The 11,556-nt window shown below is 32.8% G+C and overlaps 2 protein-coding genes across 3 annotated transcripts; both read right to left on the reverse strand.

Annotated features, from left to right (window-relative positions):
* Positions 1–4,701: 4,701 nt before the first annotated feature.
* LOC149908029 (STE20/SPS1-related proline-alanine-rich protein kinase-like) lies at positions 4,702–7,744 on the reverse strand. The gene has a single exon (XM_090103158.1). The coding sequence runs from the start codon at positions 7,742–7,744 to the stop codon at positions 6,275–6,277; it is 1,470 nt and encodes a 489-aa protein (XP_089959284.1). The 3' UTR covers positions 4,702–6,274.
* An 84-nt stretch (positions 7,745–7,828) lies between these two features.
* On the reverse strand, positions 7,829–10,597 carry LOC149908030 (acyl-coenzyme A diphosphatase NUDT19). Of its 2 annotated transcripts, none has more exons than XM_090103160.1 (5): positions 10,244–10,597; positions 9,952–10,030; positions 9,084–9,281; positions 8,125–8,332; positions 7,829–8,046 (listed from the first exon to the last, which is right to left on the reverse strand). In XM_090103160.1, exons 1-5 carry the CDS (start codon positions 10,552–10,554, stop codon positions 7,829–7,831), a joined length of 1,014 nt encoding a protein of 337 aa, XP_089959286.1. In that variant the 5' UTR covers positions 10,555–10,597. The 2 variants fall into 2 exon arrangements, with proteins under 2 accessions (XP_089959286.1, XP_089959285.1); XM_090103159.1 differs by having other exon boundaries at positions 9,952–10,096.
* Between the last annotated feature and the right edge of the window lie 959 nt (positions 10,598–11,556).

Raw genomic sequence — 11,556 nt, forward strand, 5'->3', positions numbered from 1 at the left:
TTAAAATACTTGTTCTCCACAATTGATACTGGTGACATGGTGTCCACAATACATTGTACAATCAACTTGTCCAAATTAACAAATCTTGAACCGCTTGTAACATCTGCTTCAATTTTTTAAATGTTGATTCAACTTGGTTCAACTAAAAAAAAACAGAATACTAAGAATATTGTGAGCTTTGTGAAATATTTATTTATCAGATCATTCAGGTTTCCCAATCTGAATTCCTGATCAGGAAAACGAAGTGTGCGGCCGGGCTTATTTAAAATGGTCTATTCATTCTGATATGGTGGAGAAGAATCTCTTGTTTTTAGTATAACTATAATAATATAGGATATTTGTAAGGCAAAATGATAAATAAAAATATTTCTTAATGATGAACAATTGGGTAAAAATCGAGTGTTTCTACCTTTCACGGGCCCTATAGCTTATCAATATTTTTTATGCATAATATGTATAAATTGTATTAGTAAAACGTTAGTTTTCAATCATCCAAGTATAGCAATCTGAAGTAAGATTGTACTATAAATATAAAGCAAGAATCTCAGAATTACTTTAAAAAAATGATTATTGCAGTACAAAAATGTTGAGAAATATTGATAAGCCTATATAATTAGTTGGCCTAAGAGTGAATAGCGCCAATTAGTTGAAATCCCCTTAGTCAGCCGATAGTCGTGTCAATTCTGATGTGTCAAATTTTTCGACACGTTTTAGGGAAGTACCCGGATTGTATTTATATACATTTTGTATATAGAACTAAAATTGCTTCGCATAAACTAAGGTTAATAATGCACCTTTTCTAGGTAGGTTATAGATAAACATTTTGTCACACGAAAGCTAATATATTTTTTATTTGGAAAAGTCCATGTCAAACAGGTGAGCATATTTTTGATTCGTCAATTTTTGGTAAGAACTTTAAAGCTATCTGTTTGATAAGACCTCGATGAAACTATTTATAGTATCATCGAGGATGATACTGTAAATAGTTTGATTCACAAGTATGTTAAGAGTAACATAGATAACACTGCTTTTAATCACAATTTTATTGCAACTAGAGTGTGAAAGTTATATGAAAGGAACTTAACTTTGGGATTATTGTACATTTAACAAAGGAAGATACTATATGCGGATATGTACAGAGTAACACGAAAATATGATGTAACTACAAATGTTTACAGCTCTTTTGTAAATACGTATGTACCCATCGTTGCAAAGACTCGAATTATTTTTTTCTAGAATCACACAGAAATAAAAGCACACTTTATTTTGTATTAGTTTTTCTAGTAAAATAAAGAAAACAAATAACCACGTCTGAAAATATGATTAATAATTATTATGAACTTTGAAATGAATAACGCTAATATTGTTATGTTATAATTTTAAAGTATTTATGGACGCCTTTTAGCGAGTAATGCTTAATATTAATAACTCACGCACAATATTATGTGAATAAAATTTAATTTTTTAACTTAATATAAATATATTTATATTATCTGCTAACATTCCACTTTTAACCGCCTTTTTATTTATTTATTTTTTAATTAATATAAATATAATGTACCTGTTATTAATTTAATCAAAGTATTTATATAATCGTTGTAATTTATTTACATTATTTATTATATTTATTAATCTTCATTCCAGGAGATAAATTGTAATTGCTCTCTTACTTTCTTTTTATTGAGCTACGTTGTTTTATTTTTGTCTGTAAAATTACTTTGATATTGACTAATTATTTCCGATCTATTCGACTTTATTTGAGATCTAATATGTATATTAAATGATATTTAATTGTTTTATACAATTTAAGTTAAATTTATTTATTGAATCTCCTAGTGAAAATGTTGTATTATACCTACTAATTGAAATCAATATAACTACGTAGTTAGTAAGATAAGGAGCAATTTAACTATTTTGAAATACTGCTTATTTATTAACCGACTCACAAAAAAAAAGGAAGGGGTTTTATGTTCATCTGTATGTATTTGTTCTGTATTGTTTAATAATATTTTCGCAACTGTTCACAGTTGCGAAAATATTATTAAACCAATTGGTTCACCAATTTAAAAAATAAATTGTTTAGTTGGGCATCGATGTCAAGTACAGTTGTGCAGCTTGTGTTTTTCAAGTCGGTTTATTTTTTGTATTAGTGTTCTAACAGACGAACGGCAAGTTGTGAACGGCTGAAGTAGCCTCTGCCGTTCACAACTTGCCGTTAGTCTGTTAGAAGTTAGAACGCTTAAAACTACAAAACTTTCACTATGTAAGTACTTCAAATTAAGTACCGTAATCATAATTTACTTAATTGAATTTTTATGATATGTCAATTGCCTGGTGTTGCATTTAAATTATTAATTTTTAAATATGTTAGTACAAAATGTTAATATTAATTATAATACGTTTATTTGTTGTTTATTTATTTTGACTAAAATTGTATTCTAAATTTCTAAATCACGATATTTTATAAGTTTCGACAAACTCTTTTTTGATATTTTGCAAATATGTATTAGCATTTATGAGAAGCACGCATATTTTGAATTTTCACTACTGCCTTGTAGCGTTACATTAAGTCTACACCTTGCCTAGTCACATGTAAATAATAAGTCGATGTAAGAATATTATGAAACCTGTTACAATCGTGAGTATTTGCTGATATGTTTAGCATTTTAGGAATTGGAAATCTACCTGTCCTTTTATAAATCAAGTTGAAAATAAACGTTAATGATATTATTGAAATACATTGACAAATAAACTGAACAGGTGGCCATTCTCTAAATTTAATAATGAAATCATATGGGGTAGAGATTGTCTAATCTAAAAATGAACGCCCCTCCACTGTGTTTACGCTCACATTCAAAGTACGTGTATAGACGCAATACACACAAATTGGTCTGCCTCATTGGTCGTTCAGTCCTCCATTCCAGTCCATGCCCGAACGACAGCACCAGTTGACCAACTAGTGCATAAATGACGCGATGCACGACAGAACGGACGTGTCATTCCGTACATAGCGCGCTCTCCCCGCCATACAATGCTAGGCACCTGAACTGATCGCCCAATTAGTTGACAAATCAGTGCGCGAGAGAGTCAAAGTTTGTAGTAGAATCGCCGCGCGCACACATATAAAGTGGTTCAATAATTATTTGTCCTCACACATTGAAACAATTAAGTTTAGTGGAGGGGCGTTCATTTTTAGATTAGACAATCTCTAACTTTGTTTTAATCTGAACATTAAGTGAAATAATAAATGATAAAACTAATGAATCTTTTCTAAAATACTCTTATGCTTTTGCTAATTCGATTAACCATTAATATTTATTTTTGAGGAAATTACAAATTAATGTATGTGTCTTTTAATGCTCTCATTGATACAAGTACCTTATCCTTAGTACAAGCCTAAAAATAGGCATTTAAGTAAATTATTTGACATATTTTTTTTTTAGAACGATGTTGTAGTATTTAAACAAGCAGAACATACATTGAAAATTGAATCTTAATTGATAATTCAAATGGAAATTTAAACTTCTAGTGAGTACTTAATGTTATTCATATAGTATTTTTTTTGTTTATAATTAGAACCCCCGGTTTCAACAAGGTACATCTACTAAAATTGTCTGCAACAGTAACATAACAACAATCATATTTGTTAGAAATTGTATTTTGGTGAAACTGCTCTTTTACTGTTAAAAAGTTCATGAACAAAATCTAGGTAGATTGAATACTGAAATCTGCTATATATTTCTAAAAGATTTGAACATATTGTTTAGTACAAAAATTGTCACTTGTGTAAAATTCTAGTCATTCAAGGATGTGTTGTGAAAACGCAGCGCCCGTACAATCAGAGTAATTACTGTAAATTGAAGATGCGAGTAACAATTCAATATGTTAACTGCAAAGGTCAATCGAAAGGTTAGTATTGTTGGATAACGTATGTTATTGTTACGAAATAGGGTCGAATTCGCGTTGTTCGAACGCGTTAGTAGTATTCTGTGTTGCCATAGCGCATTTATTTCATTCTGTGGACCAACATTAATTTTGTACCTGTAAAAACGTTATTTTTGTATTTATACTGCTTTTACAACTTTTACAGCTCCAGTATTTAGGATTAAGCCTGTTGTATTTTATAGAATTGCTTGTATTTTCTGGATGTACGTGAAATGGATAAAAAAATTGTCTTTATAAATCACTAACGTTTCGCTCTAATGCACTATCCGCAATGCGTCCATTTTGCATTTTTTTTAATGTAGACGACTACATTTTCCACTTTTGTTTGTTCGAATATGGCATTTAGAATAAGGAAAAGCAAGATACGAATAAGATGACCCATTCATACACGAATTCATTTTAATAAAATTGTAACAATTTAAATAATTATCCATTGAAAGTGTTAATAGATACAGTAAAACGATTTACTAGTTAAGTATTTCCGTAATTGTGTGATTTAAGAAAATTCCAGTAAGTCAAATGTTAGTCTTTATTGGAATGAATTCGTTTTTCAAGTAAAGGGAATGCTTTTTAATATATCCGTCAAACAACTACGAAATGTATGGAGTAATTATTGTATTGTGTACTGTCTTTGAAATTCGGATAATTGGTTTGTATAATTGGCGTGTATCTAATATAAGCACAAATTGTATGTAATTAAAAATATAGTCAATATAAATTTTGAAAAATAGAAGTCTCAATAAAACATCCTGCCGATTCTGTTCCATGTTTTTATTATTTAAAAAATAATTCCAAAATAAGCAACAAACAAATACATTAACAACGTAAAAATTATTTGAATGAATATATCCGTCTGATTGAACACTGCAACGATCTTGTAATACATAATAATATAAAAATATAATGAAGAAGTGTTAGGCACCAAGATTAAATGATTTCAGATTTGTTATCATATTTAGACAAACTAAATATGGCACTTATGGGGTTTCCTCATTGAAATTTCAGCTATATACAAAACGAAATATTTAATTTATTTATATTATGATGATTAAATGTCAGTATCTAAAAGGTTATGATAAGTTATGCTTAGTATTAACTTATACTTTGTCGCGGGATTATTGAAAATTCTAAATCATTGATATTGCAGGGAACATTTAAATAATCCATACTTATATTATAAATGCGAAAGTAACTCCGTCTGTCTGTCTGTTACTCAATCACACCTTAACTACAGAACCAATTTGCATGAAATTCGGTATAAAGATATTTTGATACCCGAGAAAGGACATAGGATAGGTTTTATCCCGGAAATCCCACGGGAACGGGAACTATGCGGGTTTTTCTTTGACTGCGTGGGCGATGCCGCGGGTGGAAAGCTAGTACAATTATAAAAATGCAGCTTTTATGATTACTGTGTTCGCTCCCCTTGCGCTTTTCTATTAATTGCCGAACTCTACTTTTTATATGTATTAAAAATCAATTGATTTTTTCTAAGGCCTAATGTTTCACCAATATTTTACAATAATCCCAAGACAACTTTATATACAATGCATTACAATGAAAAGCGATCCTTATAATAATGTGAATGTAGATTGACTTTTGGATATGTCTTTTTTTAATTTATCATAACTTGACACAGGCTGACAACGAAATTATATTAAATGTAGCCCCTTATGTCGATTTTCATGTTGGTAACATTTTATTAATCTGAGCCTTATTTTTTGATTTAATTTCATAGATAACTTTTCATATTGTAATACCTAAATACACGTTTAAAGTTACATATTAAAATAATTTTAAATAAATTAATCAATCATAGATTATATCTCCATTTTAAGGATAATTTTGAGCGATTATACATAGAATAAAATCAATTACAGTGTTTCATATCCACTTCAGCGAAATAAACACGAAATAATATATATTATGTAAAATCGTATAAATTCATCATTCTTATCAATAATTACTTCGCTTGAGCTATAAACGACATAAACTAAAGGATTCCATTTTACCCATAAATACGTAGGTACACAGAACACAGCGTAATAACATAGTAATATAGCGCTTAAGATTAAACGACTACGAACTAAAATGGCGCGCGACGTTGCACCTATTCATATACCATATACACGCGATACAACAGTGATTAAGATAATTTGGAAGCCAACTCGCGACTTAGTAACGATTACCTTTTGTGCTCTCACGCTTTGTCAACAAGTAAATAGCAAAAGTGCTCGACGCGGGTTAAACGCACTGTGCACACAAAGTTTCAATATAAAATACTCGAGTTCACAACATTATTGTCCATAGGGGAGGTAGAAAGATGGATTCAGTCGACGATGGAAATCTGTGCGAAGCCAATGAGGCCCTTCTCGTCGGCGGGTTCGGTCGGGTCGGCGGAGTCCAGGCGGAACGTCAGCGTGCGCGGCGCCGGAGTGCCGCTCGGGAATATGTGCGCGTCCACCAGGATCTGCAGCTGCTGTGCGATCGTCGCCGAGTCTTTGGCGGCCACCAGACCGGCGCCCACCAGCTCTGTGGCTATACCGTCTGCGGAATCCTTGCCAGGAGCGAACTCGAAGCGTATGTCGTTGAGTTCTTTGCGCGCATTTCTCATTCTTAGGACGAGATTAATTAGAGGAGCTTCTTCCGCTTCCACCGAGCCGATGGTGAAACCGGCGCGTGATTCACTGTCACTTTCGCTGTCGGACGAATCGGCGCGCAGCAACTGATTCATCGGGCGGTCGCTGCCGGTTTCGCCGTCTTCATCGTCATCGTCCTCTTCGCTTTCCCAAACCCATTCGCCGGTTTCCATACGATGTAATCGTCCTGATGTGCCCGGCTGCCTTTTACTGGCCTTGTGGACGCGAGTCTCCATGCTGGGCCCGATCGTGACGAGCGTTTGTACGAGATATTTACGATCTTTCGCCTTTTTAAAGAATGAATGCTTTAACAGCTCTGGGGCAGATGGCCTCTTTGTTGGATCTTTTTGAAGGCATTCTGAAATCATCTTCCGGAAAGTTTTGCCGTACGCTTTATATTGATCTTTTTCTTCTGCCCCAGTGTCCAATGTGGGCGGATCGTTCTGCAAAGTGAGCATCAAAACTTTCATTGGAGGATACTTGTGGTATGGGGCTGTGCCTGTCGCCATTTCTATCGCTGTAATACCGAACGACCAGATGTCAGCTTTGAAATCATATCCATGATTTTGCTCCATCACTTCAGGTGCCATCCAGCAAGGTGTCCCCACAAAAGTATGGCGGACTTTCTGTCGCGAAATATCTCTGCCAGTGGCCAGCCAAGCGGAAACTCCAAAATCAGCGATTTGTACTATTCCGTCATCGCCCAGGAGAATATTACCAGCTTTGATGTCTCGATGGATTTGTCCATTTTGGTGGAAATATTCGAGACCCTTCAGCACCTCCTTTAGAACGGTGGCTATAGTAGCTTCATCAAAAACTCCATGCTTGCAGTTTGAGATCCTCATTTTATGCTTGATGATGTCAAGTAAGCTGCCGCCTTCCAAGAGTCTCAAAACGAGCCACAGCTCCTCCCTGACGACGAAACTTGTATAGTAAGTTACGACATTCTCATGGTTGCAGCTGGACATAGCCTGGATTTCTTTGAGAAGTTCATCCATAGACGTGTTCCATTTTTCGAGGTTGATACGTTTAATTGCGCATTTTTCGGAACGCGGGCGGCAGTAAGCAGCGTGTACGACCGCTGTAGCCCCCACGCCGATAACCTCCAGTAACTCATAGTCATCTTGACTGTTTGGCCACATGTGACCTGAACCTGCCATTTTTATCCAAAAATGCTACTGTGTATATCTATAATATTTCACAATCTGTACTGCTAATAAGGCTGAGAGCTAAGGCAATAGTATTTAGTTTTTATTTGAAAATTTAATATTCACTTCTTTAATCTGATTTCCCATATTGATGTGGTTTCTTGGTTGAAAATTGTGTGTAACAAGGTATCTTTTGGACCCAATAGCTTCAAAACGATGAAGAGCTTTGGTTGTGTCGCGAAGTTCAATTATTGTCTTGTCTTTTCTTATAATTTTTCCATTATAATCTACATTTGTTGGGTATTGATGATCACCTGAAAATAAAATGTTTCCTTTAATATGTGTTTTTTCTAGTTTTAATTATAACTATAACTCAATGGAAGATTTTTTACCTGGTAGGAGATAAACCCAGCCATCCTTAGTTTGTATAGGAACAGGGAAAAGAAGCTCATTACCCTGATTGGTTATATTTCTGGCAAAGTTAACCAACTTTTCTATATCCAAAAAGTGACTGAATCGGTTTAACTCATAACCTTGAGGTGGAGGTAGTTGTAGTTCCCCTTTGCTATTTCTATCCAATATATCTATAGGGCTTGCCCACTGAAAGAAAAAAAAAACATAATTATCTTATTAACAAAAAAAATTACCAATTTCAATTACTTAAATATTTTTTTAATGACCTGGCAATATTTTTTAAATACAAAAAAAAAGACTTAAAAATATAATTTACTATTGCATGCAGAAGAATAGGTATGTCCTTGCATCAATAACTGTTTTTCTGTAGTTAAATATTACTTGCTTATGCACAAACATGAAATAATAATCTATGATAAAATCTAAAGTTACATAAGAATGAAGTAAAATACAAAATGTTTTGTTCCTTCTGTTTTAAAGAATCACGTATTACACAGAACATTTATTGAGATAAGCATTTATTTCTGAGTAAATTTAATTTTAAATAAATAGCTAATTAATTTCAAACCAAACTGGTTTTGTATAAAATAAACAAAATATATATTTTTCTTATGATTACTATCATTACAATTACAACACAATTCTTGAAGGCCAAGATGTTTATAGAAAACTTTTTCTACTTTGGAGACAAAAGGAGTAGTATATAGGAAATAAATAATAATGCAATAATTGTACTAACATTACCTAGTCCAGAAAACAGTAAAAAAAAAACAAACTCATGAAATATTGTCACTGATAAATATTGTCACTGATAAGTGTACAAAGTTTGAATTAAATCCCTCTGTTTAAAGTGTGTTAAGTTGGAGTTTAACGAATCAGTTACATACAAACATACATATAAAATTAATAAAATGGTCTTAATAATTCAAACACTCACTTCAACTTTGACTACTTCGCTATTGCTATTAATATCAGTTATTTTATTTTCTACAGCCGTCACAAAGAATGCAGTATCAAAACGTTTTTGTAACGAGGCGGGGGATAGCCAGTTACTCCAATAGTGTAAGGACCAAATATCTGGATAACAATTGTACGCCTTACATAGGTTTAATAACTCCAATGGATTTTCGCTGATCTGTAAATATGAAATGAAGATAATAAATTGTTGATCCCAAAGTTTCATACATTGTTGATCTAATTAAATATAATTAATCCATCAGGCCCCGGAATCACAGACACAATAGAAAATCTATTGTGTCGTGGCCCGATCGGGGCGCTCGGTGGTCAATGGGTTAAGGATACACAAAATATATATGTATATAAATTTTATAGAAATATCCAACCTACAGTGCGGTATAACAATTCCTTAATTCCTGTAACAAAATCCTATCATTAACATAGATTAAGCAAACTTGTTCTACAATCTCTACAAAACACACATAAAAATTAATCCAGTGGTTGCAATGTCTTACTGGAACAAACATTCAGGCAGATAGAGTTATGTTTAGATATAGATGAAATCTCAAATATCACCTCGTCATTAGTCTCATAAATAAAATATGACTGCAACTATTGATAGTACTGAACAAACTTTTTGCCGATAATCAAATGCTGCCAATGTTTTATAGGCAATAAAAAAGTAAAATAAGAGCAAGGTAAATGCAGAAGCGGCGAATAGCAGCTGCAGTATAGTAAGTGTAGATAAAAATTATCAGTGTATCAAAGATATTTATACTGATACCTACATATCATGTGCAGTATAAATGTCTTTTAATGTTTATTTTATACATATTACTAACACTTACCTTTGATTGCCAGTAACTAGTATCTATATCAGTGCGAACTGTACTCCAAGCAGCAGCTTTGTTATTTTTGTGATCTGAACTACAAATTAGTAACCCAAGCTCTTCAAATGTCTCTCTTATAGCACAAATTCGTAACGCTACGTGCCTAAATATAATAAAAAAGCAATAAAATTGATTCCAAGGTCGATTATAAATTAAACATTTGACAAAATTTAAATCAATCTTTAAAATGAGCAAATATTTGAATCACAAATGGGAAAAGTTCTTATGTTGACATAAGGGAGATAAATACCTTCGCACGGGATTGTTTTCGAATATGAGGTTTGTTGGTGCGTCAGGTCTGTGAAGCGCTTCAAAATCGCGTTGTGTATACCCAAAGGAGGTAAAAAGTGGTAGCCAGTGGTCATCGGCGTCGGCCTCCTCGGAGACACCACCCGGAAACACTACACTATTCGAGAAAGAAGCGTTATGCGTTCGAGTCTGCAACAAGATATCATAGTTACATCCATCCGCACTGTTTCTCGGTAACGCATCTAAATTTCGCTTAGCAAGCACTATAAGCGAAGCAGAATCACGCCAACATTTTTCGATTGCTCTTTTCATAATTCTATCTATGTCAATAATATAGTTTGATTAAACTAGAATGATTTACCGCACTGGGGTTATAATACAAGGCCGAAACTTACGTAGTCGTGAGTACTTTACTACAAATATGTATTTTTCTTATCTATGAATAAGCAATCTTAATAATTGTTTCTACAAAGCTGAAAGCATTGGAATCGGAGGAAACTACAGAATATAAAAATAGAAATAAAATTGACATTCACTCACACTAATGTCGTTTTACATTTATGAATGCGTTCAAGATAAAATATTTTTTTATTACGACGACGACCGACGACGGACGAACTGAAGTTGACAGTACTGTCAGTTACTGTCACTGTCATTTGTCAGCGCAGTCCAACCACCAAGAAGCTTATATCTACACGATATAAGCTTCTTGCCAACCACAAAGAACTAGATTTCCATAGATTCGTAGTATTATCGAAGCCTTGAAACGTATAAATATTAGCTGTTATAGGTAAACCAGAATCTGATGGCAATTAGGGAAATCAAAATTTTGAGTGTGCAACCCTAGGGAAAATGGACTGAACGATCTTGATACTGCGTATTTTTTATTTTGTCCTCAATATCATTAGTTATATTACACAAGTGGATAATACTGTATTTAATAATGAGATATCCACGTAATATTATGTAGGTACTTATTACATGTATAATATACATATTACTTTTCTAAAGGTGTATTACCTTATACATAATATTATGTATTACACACCTATATTTGAATATAATATATCATTATGGCATGTGAAAATATGGATGTAATGATAATGCAGATCAAAACTTATTTACTATATTTAACGATTGTTTATAATTTTTTATAAAATAAAACAATAATAAAATAAAATCATGTTTATTTTCGTAAGATTTAACACATTATAAAATTGACTTGTACACCTTGGACTTGACAAATAGCCGAATTGGAAACTCCTGTTATAAGTTTTCATAAAGAGTAGTGACCTTAATACTTTAAGTAATCAT

This window comes from Colias eurytheme, chromosome 6 (assembly GCF_061535395.1).
Source record: "Colias eurytheme isolate Ceu_HAF_F1 chromosome 6, ilColEury1 Martin Lab GWU primary, whole genome shotgun sequence".
NCBI lineage: Eukaryota > Metazoa > Arthropoda > Insecta > Lepidoptera > Pieridae > Colias > Colias eurytheme.

What these genes read in the sequence shown, in the direction of transcription:
- LOC149908029 (XM_090103158.1), bottom strand. Translation starts at nt 7,744, where the DNA reads ATGGCAGGTTCAGGTCACATGTGGCCAAACAGTCAAGATGACTATGAG.
- LOC149908030 (XM_090103159.1), bottom strand. Translation starts at nt 10,554, where the DNA reads ATGAAAAGAGCAATCGAAAAATGTTGGCGTGATTCTGCTTCGCTTATA. An exon ending in GAAAACAATCCCGTGCGAAG is followed by an intron (nt 10,097 to 10,243) that starts GTATTTATCTCC and finishes TATTATATTTAG; the next exon opens with GCACGTAGCGTTACGAATTT. An exon ending in CTAGTTACTGGCAATCAAAG is followed by an intron (nt 9,282 to 9,951) that starts GTAAGTGTTAGT and finishes TCATATTTACAG; the next exon opens with ATCAGCGAAAATCCATTGGA.